At 50.6% G+C, this 18,375-nt stretch overlaps 1 protein-coding gene and 2 non-coding genes across 4 annotated transcripts; all 3 read right to left on the bottom strand.

The window, feature by feature from the left end:
• Positions 1–8,089: 8,089 nt before the first annotated feature.
• On the bottom strand, positions 8,090–17,933 carry DDX39B (DExD-box helicase 39B). Of its 2 annotated transcripts, none has more exons than XM_040988678.1 (11): positions 17,819–17,933; positions 16,367–16,689; positions 15,477–15,604; positions 15,108–15,200; positions 13,905–14,088; positions 12,939–13,057; positions 10,809–10,940; positions 9,240–9,349; positions 9,009–9,153; positions 8,706–8,853; positions 8,090–8,295 (listed from the first exon to the last, which is right to left on the bottom strand). In XM_040988678.1, the coding sequence occupies exons 2-11, from the start codon at positions 16,575–16,577 to the stop codon at positions 8,279–8,281; spliced, it is 1,287 nt and encodes a 428-aa protein (XP_040844612.1). In that variant the 5' UTR covers positions 16,578–16,689; positions 17,819–17,933; the 3' UTR covers positions 8,090–8,278. The 2 variants fall into 2 exon arrangements, with proteins under 2 accessions (XP_040844612.1, XP_040844613.1); XM_040988679.1 differs by having other exon boundaries at positions 16,367–16,579; positions 17,819–17,869.
• On the bottom strand, positions 13,773–13,849 carry LOC121161956. The gene has a single exon (XR_005884738.1). It is a non-coding gene; the product is annotated as a small nucleolar RNA SNORD83 (small nucleolar RNA).
• LOC121161955 lies at positions 17,070–17,147 on the bottom strand. The gene has a single exon (XR_005884737.1). It is a non-coding gene; the product is annotated as a small nucleolar RNA SNORD83 (small nucleolar RNA).
• Positions 17,934–18,375: the final 442 nt, after the last annotated feature.

Here is an 18,375-nt window from a genome sequence, read left to right as displayed (position 1 = left end):
GCCGAATCCAGGAGGCATCCTTCCTTGAAGCTTCTGCCTCGGCCCGATGATTTCTCACACAGGCTCTACCAGAGGTGGCGTGACATCTCTCCTCCTCTCTGTATATCTGACTTTGCAATACAAATAAAATCAATCTTTTAAAAAATATATTCAAAATTTTTGACGGGGGAGAAACAGAGATCTTCCACCTGCTGGTTCACTCTCAGAATGACCACAATTGCCAGGCTCTACCTGCACAAAAACAGCAACTGCAGAAGAATCTCCTGGCTTCACTTGGCTCAGCTCTTGCCATTACAACCTTCTGGAGTAAGAACCAGTAGATGGAAGATCTTTCTCTTTCAATATAAATAAAAATCCCTTTCATTAAAAAATAAATAATTTAAATAGATTATGCAATTGAGAAATAGTAATTTCATTTTATCTTAGCATTACATGTAAATTCCTTAAGGTTCCTACTTTGTGAAGGTGGAGTTAATTTCTCCCTGATGTGTCTGGACTGCACTGAGCGTATGAATTCTGAGAATGAGAATGGCCTAGCATGGATTCTCGTTCAGGAAGTTAAGCATGTGGGATTTCCATTGTTTATCTATCTGTCTATCTATCTTCCTCTCTCTCTCTCTCTCTGTGTCTCTCTCTCTGTCTCTCTCACTCTGTCTCTCTCTCTGTGTCTGTCTCTCTCTCTCTCCCCTAGCACCTGCTCAAGAAAAGCCATCTGCCTTGGCACACACAGCCCTGAGGAAAGGGCCTGAGGTTTTTTGCACCAGCCACCAGAGGGCGCCACACTCCAGCCGCAGATGGGGCAGCCCTGGCTCTCAGTTCCACTGCTGCCTGGGACAGTCTGAGCAGAAGCCTCAATCTCAACCTCCAAGCTTCCTGACATCAGAGCCCCCGGGGCGGGGCAGGCGGGCAGCAGAAGTGGGGGCTGTTTATTTTGACACACCCCTATCCCATGTCAGAGCCCCATTTGCCTCCTGGCTGCTCCACTTGGGACCCAGCTTCCTGCTGGTGCCTCCTGGAAGGAGGCAGAGGAAGGCTTGGAGACTTGGACCCCACCGGGGAGACCTAGGCCGTGTCCTGGGCACCTGACTCCTGCCTGGCCCAGCTCCAGCTGCTGTGGGCATCTGGGAGAGAAGCAGCAGAAGGAGGACAGCTCTCTCCTTTCACTCCCCTGTCACTCTTCATGTCAAGTAGATAAAATAAACATGAACATTTCTGTATAAAACAATGAAGATAATGAACATTTGCTTTTGTTATTTCCAGTTACTAAATTCTGGGAAATGAGGGATATGCCATAGATGATTAGTGTAACTTGCAGAGAGGAGGGATTATCATACTTCATTGTACTCTGAGATGATAACATGTTCTTTGGCTTCAAGCTACAAGAATGTCCATGGTTCATCTGGGCCCATTGCATCACTGTTCGCATGAATCTGACCTTCCAGACGCCACAGAGCCATGCCAGGCAGCCTGATCCCATAGTGGCCACTATACACAGCCCCATATTCAATCAACTGCTGATGTAGATGCCCTTGGGAAAGGGTTTAAAAATAAAATGAAGGTCCCCATCAGCTGGCTCTGGGACAGGGGTTACTCTGGGTTGGACTGGCCCGTCTGGTGAACCCTTCAAAGGACCGGGCTCTCCCTGTGTAGATGCACGTGCTTGTCACTCTGTAACAGCCGTTCTGACAGGGCCAGGGTCATCCCCTACGTCTTGATTTGCATTTCCCTGATGGCTGAGGATCTTGAGCATTCCTGCATATTGGCTACTTTTAGTTCCTCCGAGAACTGTCCATTCAGGTCCTTTGCCCATGCTTTAAAGGATTGGCTGGTTTGCTTTGCTTTGTTTTATTCTGGCGTTTGTTTTTCCTTTGGTTTATTCTGGCTTTTAACAAATGCAGACAAGGGTATGGGGAGAGGGAAAAGTGTATACTCTGTTGGTTGGAATGATAGAGCCATGGTGGATAACAGCTGGGGGATTTCTGTAAGTCTTTGAACTGCAGCTTGTATATGATCCAGCAATCTCATTACTGGGCACAGAAGGAAAGATTTGAGCTTGGGCCCAGTGTGATGGCTTAAGGACTAAAATCCTCATGTTGCTTGTGTGTGGATCCCATATGGGCACAGCTCTGGTCCCAACTGCTCCACTTCCCATCCAGTTCTCTGCTTGCAGCCTGGGAAAGCAGTCAAGGATGGCCCAAAGTCTTGGCACCCTGCTCCTGTGTGGGAGACCCAGAAGAAGCTCCTGGATCCTGGCTCTTGGCTTTGCTCTGCAGGTTGCAGCCACTTGGGGGTTGAACCATTAGATCTTCTGCTCTGTATGTCCTTCTCTGTGTAAATCTGTCTTTCCAACAAAAATAAGAAAAATCTTTGGGTCCTGCAGAGTACAGCCTGACTCTCCTTTGTGTGTTTAATCAGGATCTCATCGCAACTTGAAACGCCAAGAGAAAACCTTGCCATGCAATATATACAGACATGTGCATATCTCTGCTGAGCCTTGGACACTTTTCCTAAACCTTAAATCCAGCTGGGTTATGCTGCCATGTGGGACACCCATGTTCCATGTGGGGAGCCCTTGTTCCTCCTCTTCCAATCCAGATATTGCTAATGAACCAGGGAAAGCAACAGAAAGCAACAGGACGGGTTCCTGCACCCACGTGGGAGGCTGTCCTCTCCCAGCCTGGCACAGAGGTGGCTGTAGCAGGCATTTAGGAAGTAGCCAGCAGATGGAAAAATGATTTTGCTGTTCACTCCCTTACACTTCCTTTCAAATAAATAGCTTTTAGTGTGTGTTTTATTTGTGGGCCTGACACGGTAGCCTAGTGGCTAAAGTCCTCGCCTTGCATGTGCCAGGATCCCATATGGGCATTGGTTCTAATCCCAGTGGCTCCACTTTCCATCCAGCTCCCTGCTTGTGGCCTGGGAAAGCAGTTGAGGATGGTCCAAGTCCTTGGGACCCAGAAGAGGCTCCAGGCTCCTGGCTTCAAATCGGTACAGCTCTGTCCACTTAGGGAGTGAATTATTGGACAGAAGATCTTCCTGTCTCTCCTCCCCTCTGGTTATCAGACTTTCCACTATAAATAAAAGTGCACAAAAACTTGTGTGTTGGAGACAAAGCTGACCTAGCAGCAACCTACTCTGGGAAGGAAATTGTAACAAAACGCCCAATGCAGACTTGCAACAAACCCTGGACGAGGGCTCCATCTAGTGTTAAGATAAGTGAAGTGTCCACAGGCGCTGAGAAAATTGGCAGAGGCTTTGAGTTTCGAAAGGGGACAGCCTCACACCAAAAGTGTGAAGATGAACAGTGTGCAGAAGTGACAGGTAGGCAAACTTAAAGAACTTTCAGGAAACCATGACGTCACCAAGGAACAAAATCAGGTGCCAGAAACCAATCACCTAGGGCCTGGCACAGTGGCTCAGTGGCTAAAATCCTTGCTTTGCTTACACTGGGATCCCATACAGGCAATGGCTATTATAAGAAAATTCAGTACACTTTTTTTTAAAGATTTATTTTTAATGCAAAGTCAGACATACAGACAGGAGGAAAGACAGAGAAATATCTCCCGTCCAATGATTCACTCCCCAAGTGACTGAAACGGCCTGTGCTGCGCTGATTCAAAGCCAGGAGCCTGGAGCTTCCTCCAGGTCTACCGTGTGTGCAGGGTCCCAAAGCTTTGGGCCGTCCTCCGCTGCTTTCCCAGGCCACAAGCAGGGAGCTGGATGGGAAATGGGGCTGCCGGAATTAGAACCGGCACATATATAGGATCCCGGCGCGATCAAGATGAGGACTTTGGCTGCTAGGCCACCTCACTGGGCTCAGCATTCAGTAAACTTCTAAACACAGAGAGGGGCTGCCATCACAGTAGATTAAGCCACTACCTGAAACATTGCTTCCCATATCAGAGTTCTGGATACTCTGCTTCCAGTCCAGCTCCCTGCTAACGTACCTGGGAGAGCAGTGGGAAACAGCCAGTTACTTGGGTGCCTCCCTTCCATGTGGGAGGCCCAGAGGGAGTTCTGAGTTTGGAATAGACTGGCCAACTCCTGACCATTTGTCCATAAGGGGAGTAAGCCATGAGATAAAAGATTCATTATTTTTTTAAAGATTTGTTTTTATTGGAAAGGCAGACATACAGAGAGTAGTAGAGACAGAGAGGAAGATCTTCTACCCGATTGTTCACTCCCCAAGCGGCCACAACAGCTGAAGCTGGGACAATCCAAAGCCAGGAGACAGGAACTTCTTCCAGGTCTCCCACACAGGTGCAGGGTCCCAAAGCTTCGGGCCATCATTGACTGCTCTCCCAGACCACAAGCAGGGAACTGGATGGGAAGTGGGGCCTCTGGGATTAGAACCAGCGCCCATATGGGATCCTGGCGTATTCAAGGCAAGGACTTTAGCCACTATGCTGTCTCGCTGGGCCCAGTAATTGAATATTCTTAAAGAGACTTGAGACATGGCTGTAACATTTTTAAAGATTAATATCTGACTTTTATTGGAAAGTCAGATATAGAAAGAGGAGAAGAAACAGAGAGGTAGATCTTCTGTCCAATAATTCACTCCACAAGTGGCCATAACAGCCAGAACTGAGCCAATCCAAAGCCAGTAGATTCTTCTGGGTCTTCCACGAGGGTGCAGAGTCCCAAGGTTTTGGACTGTCCTCAACTGCTTTCCCAGGCCACAAGCAGGGAGCTGGATGAGAAACGGGGCTGCCGGGATTAGTGTGTGCAAAGCACAGACATTAGCCTTGGGGGCCAAGATAGCTATAATTTTTAAGAAGTGAAATAAGGGCCCAGTACAGTAGTCTAGTGGCTAAAGTCCTTTCATGGCACACACCGGGATCCGATATGGGTGCTGATTCTAATCCCAGCAGCTCCACTTCCCATTCAGCTTCCTGCTTGTGGCCTGGGAAGGCAGTCAAGGATGGCCCAAAGACTTGGACCCTGTATCCACATTGGATATCTGAAACAAACTCCTGGCTCCTGGCTTCACATTGACGCAGCTCCAGCCATTGTGGCCCCTTGGGGAGTGAACCCTCAGTTGGAAGATCTTCCTCTCTGTCTTTCCTCCTTTCTGTATATCAGCCTTTCCAACTAATAAATAAATAAATAAAAATAGTGCTTGACGTAATAGCCTAGTGGCTAAATTTTTCACTTTGTATCTGCTGGGATCCCATATGGTCACAAATCGGTGTCCCAGATACTCTACTTCCCAGCCAGCTCCCTGCTTTAAGCCTTGGAGAGCAGCAGGGGATAGCCCAAAGGCTTGGGACCCTGCACCAGTGTTGGAGATCTGAAAGAAGCCCCTGGCTCCTGGTTTCAGATCAGCCTAGTTTCAGCCATTGAGGCCACTTAGGGATTGGATTGTAGATGGAACACCTTTCTGTCTCCCCTCTATACATTTGCCTTTCCAATAAAAATAATCTTTTTTTTTTTTAATGCTGTGCACACTAACCTTTTTATGCAAGAGAGAAATAAAGACTTAGGTAACTGTGGGCCATGCTGACCTTGGTTCTAAGGGACACGCAGGAAGCCACTCTCCTCTAAAACACTCACAGATTGTCAATTTTTTCCTTTTCTCCACTGCAGAGAACTGGGAGCTACTAGAACAATTTTGAGCCCATCCAAAGGTGTCTCACTCCTCTCCCAAGACTGCAACCTCTGACCTCCACCAAGGGCTCCCTGCTGGCTCCGACTTCCCTCCCTGGCCAGACAGCTGTCCACTCCTGCAATCCTGCCTCTGCAGCAGGCTTTCCTGCCTGGGAACCCTCCTCTTCTTGGAGGACACAAATGGAGACCCTCTGTGTTCTTCTCAGCCAGCTTTGCCCACATGGCTGCCCACACCACTTCCTGACACACGGCAGGAAGCCCAAAGCCAGACACAAAGTGTGACGACAGTGGGACTTCTGCTCCCGTACAGCTGTGAAGGGGCTCAGCAACACCTCACATGCAGACCAGTGTCAGTCAGCCAGGAGCCGCAGGTGCAAGGGACACGAAGCTGGGAACATCTCCACTCCACCACACAATGCAAAATGGACGGGAGAGGAGGAGTCATTCTGGGCCAGCAGGGGACAAAAAGAGATGCACAGGGGCAGCCAGTCGTCAATCCAGGTTGAGGATGAGCTCCCAAGGCAGGTTAACCCAAGCGCAACCCCAGCCCATCCCTCCAGTTCTTCCACCCACTAGCCGAGAGCCTCAAGCACACCTGGCCAAGGTGGCCCAGCAGGTACTTGCCCACTCTGAGTGAAGCGAAACCACCAAGCTAGACTCTCCATCTGCAAAGCATCAATTAATCTCCACCTTGAAATATGGTGGGCCCGACGCGGTGGCACAGTGGTTAAGGTCCTCGCCTAGCACGCCTGGGTCCCATATGGGCGCCAGTTCTAATCCCGGCAGCCCCGCTTCCCTTCCAGCTCCCTGCCTGTGGCCTGAGAAAGCAGTCAAGGACCGCCCAAAGCTTTGGGAACCTGCACCCGCGTGGGAGACCTGGAAGAGGCTCCTGGCTTCAGATCAGCATAGCATCAGCCGTTGCGCTCACTTGGGGAGTGAATCATCGGACGGAAGATCTTCCTCTCTGTCTCTCCTCTCTGTATATCCGCCTTTCCAATAAATAAATAATAAAAATTAATCTTAAAAAAAAAAAAAAAAAAAAACATGGTGTTAGGAGAAAGACTGCAGCCTACATGCATACCAGCATTTTAGCCAGTCCTGCTTAAACTAGCGAACACCACACTGGGAAAAATATTCTTGGACTCTGGCTGGGGCCAGGCTGGGAAGAAAGTGGGCACAGCAGAGCAGGCAGTAGTGGGCAATGAGGCCAAGGCCTGGAAGCAGTGGTTTCTGGGCAGCTCAGACTGCTCCCTCCTCACCCGCCATGGTCCTCCCTCAGCCCTGGCTCTTGCTGCTGCCTTCACCTCTTCCTGCCCTCCTGGTCCTTGGCATCCCAGGGTCCCCAGGGCACTGCTCCCAGAATCCTAAACCAACATGGGAAGAACAGACCAGCTCCATGCACAGCGGGAAGTCATTACACAGGCTGAGTAGCACAAAGCATGGGGACAGAGAGCACGGAAGGGATCGGTCTCAGCGCACCCTACAGTTCCCCAGTCCTGTCCATCATGTCCATTTAGACCTCGGGGATCCCTCCCCTCCATAGCCGCAGTCCACAAGTCCTTTAGTAATCTTCCCTCATTCAGTTATTCCTTACAGGGCGGAAATAGTCCCATAAATGAAATCCAGTTACAATCCCCAGGCCAATGACTTTCAGACACCAACGTCTCAAACAGTGAACTGCTGCCTTACCACCTCCACACAGATGGGCTTGAACTAATGGGACTCGGGACGAAGCAAGCCAAGCCACAGCTCACACAAGAGCATCACAGCACAAAGCCAGTTCAAATCCCAGGGGCTTCAACTTCCCATCCAGCTTCCAAGCACGTCCAGGATGGGGAGAGGCTCCAGACTATTGTATCCATTTGGGCAGTGAGCCAGCAGCGCAGATTTGCTTTGCTTTAAACTTGGGGGCCCAGAGCAGGTGCCAACCCGGCTGCTCCACTTCCCACCTGGCTCCCTGCACCTGCATGGGAAACCCATGAGATCAGCTCAGCTCTGACCTTTGAGGGGGTGTACCAACAGATCTTTGTCTCTCTTCTCCGATATCTGTCCTTCCAAAACTCCAAAGGGAGCTTGTGGGGTTCCTAACTTGCCCAACTGCCACCATGCAGCTGACCTAGTGCACACTGTTGCTGGAGTTGCACCAAGCTCTAGTTGTAGGGCGGGAAGGGGCATGGCAGGCCAGGCCCTGGTGTTCATGATCCAGAGGCTGAAGGAAATGACACAGTGAGAAAGCCTGGGAGAAGACACCTGAGCCAGTTCCTCTTCAACCTCCAACATTGGAGAGCCCACACACCACCCCAGCAGCCCTCCCATGCCATGAGGTGAACCAGGCCACCTGAGACATAGCCTTGGCAGTCAGCGCTGACCAAGGCTCCCGGGCAGAATCGCAGAGTCCACATCCCAACTTACCACCTCGTGCCCTACACTTCAGACCCAATAAATGGAGGGAGTGCTTACAGACAACACAGACACAAATGTGTTTCGTTTTTAGTTTTGTTAAAAAAAAATCTGACAAATCCGGATTCGGGGGTTAGGAGTGGTGGTGATGCAAAAGAGGGAAGCTCGGGTGCGGGGTGGGGGCTGGCAGGGCAGGCGGCAGTAGTGTCTCCTTCACCCCCACGCCTGGTATCCTCCAGAAGACGCTCACATTGCAGAACAGGCGAATCCTCTACCGTGTCTGTTCAACTGAGAGAAACTGGGCATCAGAGCAGGGCATAGAAAGGCAGGGCGCCAACATTACATGCACATGTAAGAGTACTTCAAAGTTTATGACAAAAAAAAAAAAAGGCAGCTTTATTTGGGTGCAAAATGTTTTGAAATTCAGGTAGTTTGTTCTTAATGTGCATTTTCCCAAACTTTTTGAAGACCTCTATGCACAAGCAGGTATCTGCACACTATGCAGCATGGATTTTAAGGCTTAAGTGAAGGAAGAATTTGATAGAAGAGACCACACACAGATGTCACAGTAACCCAACCCCATCATGGCACCAGAGACCAGACAGGAAGAAGTGGCCGGGGCGCTCAGCAGATGCACAGTGGGATTTAAGACAATTCTTCAAGGGAATCCCAAAGCTGGGGGAAGCCACATTACTCACTGTAGGAGGAGATGTCTATCTCATCAGGCAGCTCACTAATGTTGACTTCAAATCGATCCTGTACGTCATTGAGGATTTTTGCATCATTCTCGTCTGACACAAACGTGATGGCTAAACCCTTGGTACCGAACCGGCCTGCTCTGGCCACCTGGAAGATTAAAAAAAATATATATATAAGACTATATGTTATGTATAGGATTATAGGATCCAAACAAGGGGGAAAGACCCAGAGGCAGCAATAGGCACTCTAACAGTGCACTGGTAGCACAGGAAAGGGGCTGTGCTTCCGGGGGCACAGCTTACCCGATGCAGGTAGGTGTCAGAATCCTCAGGCATGTCATAGTTAAAGGCGATGTTCACCCGCTCTATGTCCATACCTCGACCAAACAGGTTGGTAGCCACAAGAATTCGTCGTTGAAAATCTTTAAACTGCTGATACCGAGAAAGCCTTTGTGAGAAAGGAAATAAAAATGTTGAGAGTCCCTCCTCTCAGAGGTGCTGTTCCTCCCGAGGACACCTCCATCTCTAACTCACCTTTCCTCCTGGGGCATCCCACGGTGGATGGCAATGGCTGGGAAGTTCTGCTCCACTAGGAGCTGGGCCAGGGCAATGCACCGCTGCACAGACTTCACAAAGATCACCACCTGTGTGCGTGGGGGTGAGCCAGGGGGGTGGGGGTGTGGTCCAAGGTGCATGAGAAACTACTCATGAGTTCTCTAACTTCACTTCCCAAAGCCCTCCTCCTCCCTGCCACCTGAGGGCAGAGAATAATCACCAAAAGCATCAGACAACGGGTCAACAAGTCAGCTACCTCAAGGAATCCCAAGTCATAAAATCAGGGTTTAAGACTGATATTCCAGGGCCTGACATGATAGCCTAGTGGCTAAATCCTGGCCTCAGATGGGTGCCCGTTGATATTCTGGCTGCTTCCTGCTTGTGGCCTGGGAAAGCAGTAGAGGATGACCCAAAGCCTTGGGACCCTGCAACCACATGTAAGACCCCAAAGAAGCTTCTGCTTCAGCTCGCTCAGCTCTGTCCGTTGCAGCCACTTGGGGAGTAAACAAGTGGACAAAAGATCTCTCCTTCTCTCTGTAAATCTGCCTTTCCAATTAAAAAAAAGTTAAGTCCAGAAAGATTTGTGTGCCAGCAGATCACAACAGTGAAATGAAAAGAGTGCTCCCTGCTTACTATGATTAACTGATAAGAAACCTGTGGTCGTGGGATGCGGCAGTATAGTATGTGGGCCACCACCTGCAGAGTAGGCATGCTATGTAGGAGCCGGTTTGAGTCCCAGCTGCTCCAATGCCTCCCATCTCCTTCCTAATTTGCCTGGGAAAGCTGCAAAATTGGCAAGCTCTTGGGCCTCTGCATCCACATGAGACCCAGAAGCACTTCCAGGCTCCTGCCTTCAGACCAGCTCTGGCCACTGCACACACCAGAGGAATGAATCAGATCTCGGTCTCTCCTCCCTCTGCAAATCTGCCTTTCAAATAAACCTTCAAATGTCAAAACTAAATATCCAGAGCTCTAAAAACTCACTGCAGCTCTTTAAAGGACTATATTTTTAGAGGCCCATTTCACTTAAGGCTTTCATTTGTAATCAACACCCACAGAGGACAGAAACGCCATCCCTTCCCTCAGTCACTGAAGACAATCTCATTATAAAGATGCCTCCAGGGGCCCATCGTGTTAGCCTAGTGGCTACAGTCCTGGCCTTACATGCTTCGAATCTCATATGGGTGTAGGTTAGAATCCCAGATCCTGGCTGCTCCATGCTTGTGGCCTGGGAAAGCAGTAGAGAATGACCCAAAGCCTTGGAATCCAGCACCCACATGGGAGACCCAGACAAAGCTCCTGGCTTTGGATTGGCTCTGCTCTGGCTGTTGCAGCTGCTTGGGGAATGAATTAGCAGACGGAAGATCTTTCCTCTCTCTGTATCTGCCTTTCCAATAAAAATAAACACATCTTTAAAAGCTGCCTCTCTACTTCTCCCCACACCACTTAGGTGGTTTCTTCGATGAGGGCTACTTTAATACACAGGTGTCTGCTACAGCTGGAAATGTATCCAAAGTTCATTCTCCTGCTGGTCTTCTAACAACTAACCTGGTTGAACTCAAGGACATCTAGAAGGTCAAAGAGCTTCCGGTTCTTCTCGTTGTCCTTCAGTTTCACGTAGTACTGCTGCAACCCATGCAGCGTCAACTTCGTCTCATCATCCACGAAGATCTCCATTGGCTGGGGGGGAGGAAGGGGGTAGGGAACGGGAGGAGGGCAGAGTGGGGGGGTTAAACCTGGGGGGGTGGAGGAAGCTGATCTCCAATACACCCCATGGGGGGATGGGGAAAAGAGAGAAGATTGAAAACCCCACCACATCCCCCCAAAAATACCCGTTTTACTGTGGTCTCTTTCACATTAGACCCAAGTTCCTTCCTGTCAGTTGAGTTCATCTTAAGACTACCCAACTGAAAATTGGCATGGGAAAGTAAGTTTGCAAAGGGAGTAAAGGAGCAACAAAACCACCCAATGGCAAGACGCCATTACCTCAAACCGAGGTGGTGGAGGAAAAATGGGAGCCGTTCTCAAGGAGACATGACCCACACACCTGGGAAATGATGGGAAACAGTGACTCGAGGTGAGAAGAACCCTCGGAGCTGGCTTTAAGGACACAAGGCAGAGGACAAGGACTGCTCCGTTTGAGTTTTCTCTCGGCTTAGGCACTCTGATGCACATAAGGCACTTGGGTATCTTTAAGATTGGAATAATGCAAGGCACGCAGTCAAAATGCCATTTAAGGAGAAGCAAAAATCACTCAAGGTAACTTGCCTCATTTCACAAGGGAATAGTTTCAGATGAAACTGACCTCAGAACTAAGGGTCAAATCCCCTACAGGTAAGGCATCAGTGACTGGTGCTAAAAAAACAAATTCAGAGCAATAGACACACAGTTCCCTCTTAAAAACTAAAAAGCACAACCCTTGAAGGGAGTTAAGTAGCATTAAAAGACAGAAACTGACACTAATGCAAAGCCCAACTGCCCTGTCCTAATTCTTCACACTATGCTTGGGAGGAACCCAGAGACCAGGATGGAAGTTAAGTGTGTTTTAAGGGGTAAAAAACAGAAATGTGATCCCTGAAGACAGGCTGTCAAGGCAGAAGGGAAAGCCCCATGACTGCCTTCAGATCTGATCCCATCGCCAAATACAGCTCCAGAGTGAGCCATCCCATGGGAAGGGGCGCACAGGGAGGGGAGAAACCCACTCCACTGCTCTTGCGATGGGCTCTGCCTGGCCTGGCCCCTGGCACCCACCTGGCTACATCCAAGGGGAGCCATCCACTTCACCTTTCCCACTTCCCTCTCCTCTGAACATCAGGGAAAAATCATTTCAAAGAAAAAAAAAATCCACCACCCCACTCAGGACCCCCTTCCCCAAACACATATGGGGGAAAGAGGGCACAGCACGCGTTGGATCCAGGAAAAAAAAAAAAAAAAAAAAAAAACCGGGAACAGAAAAAGAGGCTGGTTTGGTCCTCAGCTTCCTGGTCAGGTTTTCCCCGCGGCCTCCGCTGCCGCCATCCACCGCCGGGTGCCGTCCGCATTCCCGCGTCGCGCCACGGTGCTTCTCTGATGCCGGCTCTCATCAACCGAGGTTCCGACGGGTGCAAGGAGGTTCGGGCAGGAAGGAGTAGGGGATCGGGGACTGAGGTGCCAAAGGCCCCCAGCCCTGGAGGTGGGAAGGGGGCAGATTCCTTTGTGCTGTGTGCTCTTCTTTCGGATGCGCCCTGCCATCTGTCTGTCCCTCTCTGGCTCTCCTGCCACCGGGAGGTGTGCGTTTTGGTGAGCAGAAGGCTCCAGCTGTGTGCTCGATGCCACTGGAGGTGCGTGGCTGTAAGGGGTATGCAGATTTGATGGGTGGGTGGTAGGGCAGAAAATCCTGCCCTCCCCCAAAAGGGAGAAGAGGTTAAAAAATGCTGTGTTTTGTTTTTTAAAAAAGTCGAACACTACCCGCTCTCACGTTATCCCGACCAAGTCTTCCGGAGTTTCCCTAGCACCCGCGCAGACCCTAACGCTAGCTGTCTCTGCCTCGGTGTGTCTCTTCAAGGAGTCATCACTCCCAAATGGGCACGAGCCCCCTTCTTGGTGCTTGATGGACAAGGGAGTCTGGAGGAAGAGGGCGAGGAAGGGGAGGAGGCGGCGGGCGGGGAGTGGAGGGAGAGAAGGTAGAAGGGTATTTACATCTTGCATGAACTTGCGGCAGACTGGGCGGATCTCTTTGCTCAAGGTAGCACTGAACATCATGACCTGCTTCTCGTGGGGGGTCATGCGAAAAATTTCCTGGACATCCCGACGCATGTCTACAATTGTAAAGGAAAATAACAAAGTCTAAGGTGGCCTGCAGGTGAGATGAGGTGAAGACAACTAGAAATAAGGACATTTCAGGACTGTGACCTCAGTTCTACCTCTATAAAGTAACCAAATCCACAATACTGTCATGATGGAAAGAGCTATGCATCTGAAATAGAACAGCTCCAGCTCAAGCTTCCTTTTCCAAACTCCTCCCCCCCCCCCCGAAGCTCCAGCCTCCAGACTACAAATACCAGTAACTCAGCGCATTCCAGCTATCTTTCTGCGACCCCGCTGCATCCCCACATTCCCACTGCCTGAGCCCAGCTTTACAGCTGCCCATCTTGACCAATAAAGATCACAGCTACTTCTCTCAGGATTATGTCCACCCTCCTCGCCCACGTGCAGTGCTTATGCAGATTTTTCTTATTAATCCCACTTACTCACGAGAATCACCCATCCTACAAACTCTCACTCTACATAACATCCGGAAACTTAAATCTAACAGTTTACTCGGATACAAATTTTGACCGCGTATGTTGCGCTAGGGAGGCCAGAGTAGACCATCTCCTTTTTCAGTCAACCATCTCCCCTGACACCCAGTATTAAAAAGTTCTGCTGGTGATACAGTATCATCACAAAACATGTTTTAGAAAGAGAATACATAGCATCTTTCTCGCCCCCAGCTGCCAAAATTGGTGAGAAGACAAAGTCCAGGGAACCCAGAGCCATCAGTCATGGGTGATAGATTAAGAGTCGTCCTCGCACTGACGTGCTCCTCTAACAAACCAACATCATTTGGCTCCTTTAAAGGGCGACTCCCGGGACCACCAGCCCTGCCCCAGTGCTGCCACTCACCGAGTTGTTCAAGCATCTTATCACATTCATCCAAGATAAAATGTTTAATGTGTTTCAGGTTGAGGCTCTTATTTCGTGCCAGAGCTAGGATCCGGCCAGGAGTCCCCACGACAATATGCGGGCAGTTCTTCTTCAGCACCTCTTCATCCTTCTTGATGGACAGACCTCCAAAAAACACCGCGACCTGCCAAGCCACAGGAAAGCAGAGCATCGCAATGAAGCAGACTCCAATCTTCTCAAAACTCCCAGTCACTCAAGTTACTCCAAGTCAAACCTTAGAACATTTCAGAACTAAATTTCTGGGCTCACCTAATCTGAAACATTCATGCAGCCAGTACTGTGGCATAGCAGGTAAAACTGCCACTAACACCCATGTGGGTGCAGGTTTGAGTCCCAACTTCCAATCCGGTTCCCTGCTACGTGTCTGGGAGAGTGCAAGATGACAATGAATCCTGTAGAGCTTCTAGCATTCTGTTGCCACTCTCTCCAGAATTCTCCAAGCACAGGCAAATGAATCAGCGTAAAGCAGCCAGTAATGAAAGCAGTCTTGGGTGGAGCATGTGGTAGTGGTTGGTTAAGTCGTGCCTTGGAAAACACCGACCTCCCACACAGGGAGTGCCTGGTATAATCCTGGCCACTGTATTTCTGTTCCAGCTTCTTACTATAATGCACTCCCTTGAGGCAACCTGTATGAGACGTCCAGACTGAGTTCCAGGAACCTGGCTTCAGCCTACCTGGCTTAGCCTTAGCTGCTTTCGGCATGTGAGAAGTGAAAATCTCCCTCCACATGCTCAAGTAAAAAACCTTGCTGTTAGGGCACACATATTTGCCATTCAAAAAAACAAACAAACAAACAAACAAACAAAACACCCAGCTGGTTAACACTCAAAGCCTGATCATGAGTTCTGCTATGCTAAATAGCATAACAGGTGTATTCACAACGCATTGAGCCAAGCCAAACTAAGGCTTCTACAAAGGTAGGATACAGCAAAACAGCTTAACTTAGAACACATATCCCAATGAACCCTATATTACTAGTAAGATCTCTTGTACACTCAACATCTGCAGGATCATCAATTAAACATATGCCAAGATTCTCACATAAGTATTTAACTTCTGTGAGACTGCTGAGCTCCCAAAATCCAATGCCTCCAACTCCCGACAGCCCTTTTATTCTCCCCAGATCGCGTTACCCTCGCTTACCTTGACATTGGGCATATATTTAGAGAAGCGCTCATATTCCTTGCTAATCTGAAAAGCCAGTTCTCTAGTGTGACACATCACCAGCACAGACACCTGGGTGAGGGATGAAAACATACAATATATATACCTCCCGACTGTCCTCTGGGAGAGTAGCCTCCAAAGCACACCTGGCAGATCACAAATGATTTAACTCTAAGAGATGCCACCACGAGCCCAACCTCACCACAGAAATTCCCCACAGCTGCCAGGGGGAACAGCCTGCATCTTACCAAAGAGCCCCTGGCTCTGAGAGCAACCACACATCTGGGACAGAAACAACCCCCCAGGACGCCTAACCGGAATGCCTTCCCCAGCATTCTCCCCAAGTACCTGCCCAGTAACCGGCTCCAGCTGTTGCAGAGTGGCCAACACAAACACTGCCGTCTTTCCCATGCCTGACTTGGCCTGGCACAGGACATCCATTCCGAGAATGGCCTGAGGGATGCACTCGTGTTGCACTAGACACAGAAAAAAAAAAAAAAAAAAAACACATAAATTTGCACCTCTTTGTTACTCCACAACTCTTCCACCATGCCGAACACAGTTCTCATGCTCAATTCTGAAAGTATTTACCTGGGTTTGGTCAACTACCAGTCACACTTACTCTGAAGTCAAAGCCCTGTGGCTCCTCCTATTCCAGCCTTCTCTAGCTTGTGGCCTCCACACTCACATTACAATCCTCTCGCCCAACAGCTCACCCTCAGTGCTCCTGTCCCTATCCTTACTGACCTTTATCTGTAAGGAATGGCAGCCACAGTCTTTCTCTTACTTAGGCTGCCATGCTTTGGTTTATGTAACTCGGCAACCTTGGATAAAATGAGGGACTTGGCGCCTGACCCAGAAGTCAGCCATCTTTAGACCAAAAAGGTTTCCAGATGCCAGAGTTGGCCTGACACAACAGAGGACAACTAAAGGCACAACCAGGCCCTTTCTGGAAATTTAATGTTAGAGGTCAAAATGACAAAATTAAGAACCAAAACTGCGTAAGAAGGAATAAGAATTACAGGAGTTTACAACAGACCTCTAGTTTACTTCCGAACTACAAGCACTACCAAGCCACCAAAGAGCAGTCTACAGAAGTCCTGCCACTGTTAAATGTTTTCTGTAATTCCTTATTTCCTAGTCTACACTACACACCAATGTTCACCACCTGAAGCAGCCACTTAATGTTTTTTCTTGTCCTAAGGAGCCCAATGAGAACCAAGTGCAACAAAAGTTACCTTCTGATGGATGCTCAAACCCACAATCCACTATGGCACGAAGCAACTCTGGCTTGAGCAGGAAGTCGCGGAAGCCAGAGCTGTGGATGGAGACGTAGGAGCCCTTGACGTCCTTCTTGGCAGGGGCCTCAGCCCCATCTCCCCCAGCTGCCGTCTCCACCTCATCCTCTTCATAGTCCAACAGCTCATTGTCCACGTCGTTTTCTGCCATAACTGGGCCAGCAGGGGGAGAAGGGGAGGGGTCTCGGGGTTGCTTCTTGCAGAATAGGTGTTAACGAGGGGAGAGAGTGAAGGTTTGCAGGAAGACGCTGGTTTCGGAAGAGCTAGGAGAAAACACGCGGGAAATTATCGGTCAGAGACAAAGCCTTCGCCAGCGCTTTCCTCCTCCACCTTTTTGCTGCTTTCCCTATGATACTTATGTGGTGAGAGGGAGAAAAAGATGAGAACTAATTTTTAACAAAAATAAAAAAGCAAACGCATCGGAGAAAAAGGGAAAAGCGGTTTCGGGGGACAAGGTTGAGGACACAGGCTCAAGGTAGCAGAAATCCAGGTATTGGGAAAGGATAAGTACCACTCTCAACAGCGAAGAAACGGGATAGGGGAGCATGGGAGACGACAGGACATGAAGGGCGCTGGAACAGCCTGCGGGACGAACCTGCAGCTTTCCCTGCTAACCTGGCTAGGTGAGGCTCCCTCCCACAGCAGCCATCAGTCCAGGGTGATAGATTCGGGTCGTCACCGCGCAGAGCGCTCGTGTCTCCGAATGCAAACATCATGTGGCTGCCATGCACCCCGCGCACCACCTCCCGAACCACAATGGCTAACGAGGAGGGAAACTAGGGAATGGAGAAAAGAGGCAGGGGCATCCCCGCGCCGGGCCTAACAGCACGTTTACCAAGTGGCATCACGTCACCCCCGCGCTGCTGCTCGGGTAGGAAAGCCTCGCCGAGAAACGCAACGACGCCATCGGAAGAGCGCACCGCACACGGAGGGGCAAGTGGAGGCGAGAAAGTCCGGGCGGGCCCCCCATCAACGGGCTCCTCCTCCCGGTCCCCTGATGGGCTGAGAGCGCCCGGAGAAAAGCCAAGGTGGGAGAACCACGCCCTTCGAGAAGGCCCGGGCCCGGCGGGCGCCCCGCGCCGCCTCTCGCCACCGCCGCAGCCTCAGGGAGGCGAGCGACCCTCCTAAGTGCCGGCAGCCCAGGGCACACAATGGCGCCGGGGCCACCATCTTGGATCGGGCCGCCCTTGTCTCCCCGTCTTCCTGCTCTCCTACCCCTCCCCCCCGCGGAGCTCTCGGCTCTCGAAAAGGCTGAAAGCCATGTAAAGAACAACTCCATCGTGTCCCCGCGACCAGACCGACGCCTATGGAACGGGTATCAGGAGCCGAAACCATAGAACCACCGGGGAGAAGCGCGGATGGAGGCGGATGGTAATGAAGGCCAGAGCTTACCTGAGCAGGGTGAGCGTGTATGGCGGCGGCAACAGCCACGAAGGAGGGAATCTGCCTTCACTTCCGGTTCCCGGCTTCCCTCCACTCCGGCCTCCCCGCCTTCTGCGCCGCCAGCGCGCAGGCGCAGCGGCCGACCGGAAGCAGGACCTGCCGCGGTTCTCGGGTTTCGCGCGCTCAGGGCTTGCCTGGGGAAAATGCCTGCCAGGTGTTTTTTGTTTTTTTGTTTTTTGTTTTTTTTTCAATCTTTTCTAACTCCTCGACTGCCGCCAGCAACAAAACACGTGTCTTTCGCGCTCTTATCTGTTCTGCCCAGTCCTCCCCCGCGGCCATCATCACCCTTTCCTGGGGGTTTGGCCACGCGGGGCTCCGGACACGCCTCTGTGGGAACGAGGTGGCGAGACGGGGCGGGGGCTGCGGTTCCCACGGGTCCTCCTGGGCCCTGGACTCGGGGTGACCTGCGGGCATCGGGGCTCCGGCTGCGGGGAGGCAGCGCTGTGCCCGGAGCCCCTCGCGTGCACAGCGCTGGCCGGCAGCAGTGCTGACCGCTGGAGCCGGCG

This window comes from Ochotona curzoniae, unplaced genomic scaffold (genome assembly GCF_017591425.1).
Source record: "Ochotona curzoniae isolate NIBS_2020 unplaced genomic scaffold, NIBS_Ocur_1.0 contig_4951, whole genome shotgun sequence".
In the NCBI taxonomy this organism is placed as follows: domain Eukaryota; kingdom Metazoa; phylum Chordata; class Mammalia; order Lagomorpha; family Ochotonidae; genus Ochotona; species Ochotona curzoniae.
This window is presented reverse-complemented; position numbering and strand designations above follow the sequence as displayed.

Bases quoted from the DNA above. Each gene is read 5' to 3' on its own strand.
- DDX39B (XM_040988678.1), bottom strand. From the start codon at position 16,577: ATGGCAGAAAACGACGTGGACAATGAGCTGTTGGACTATGAAGAGGAT. The intron at 15,605-16,366 runs GTAACTTTTGTT...TTCTGTGTCTAG, and splicing joins GTTTGAGCATCCATCAGAAG to TGCAACACGAGTGCATCCCT. The intron at 9,154-9,239 runs GTGAGTTAGAGA...TTTCTCACAAAG, and splicing joins GGGATGCCCCAGGAGGAAAG to GCTTTCTCGGTATCAGCAGT.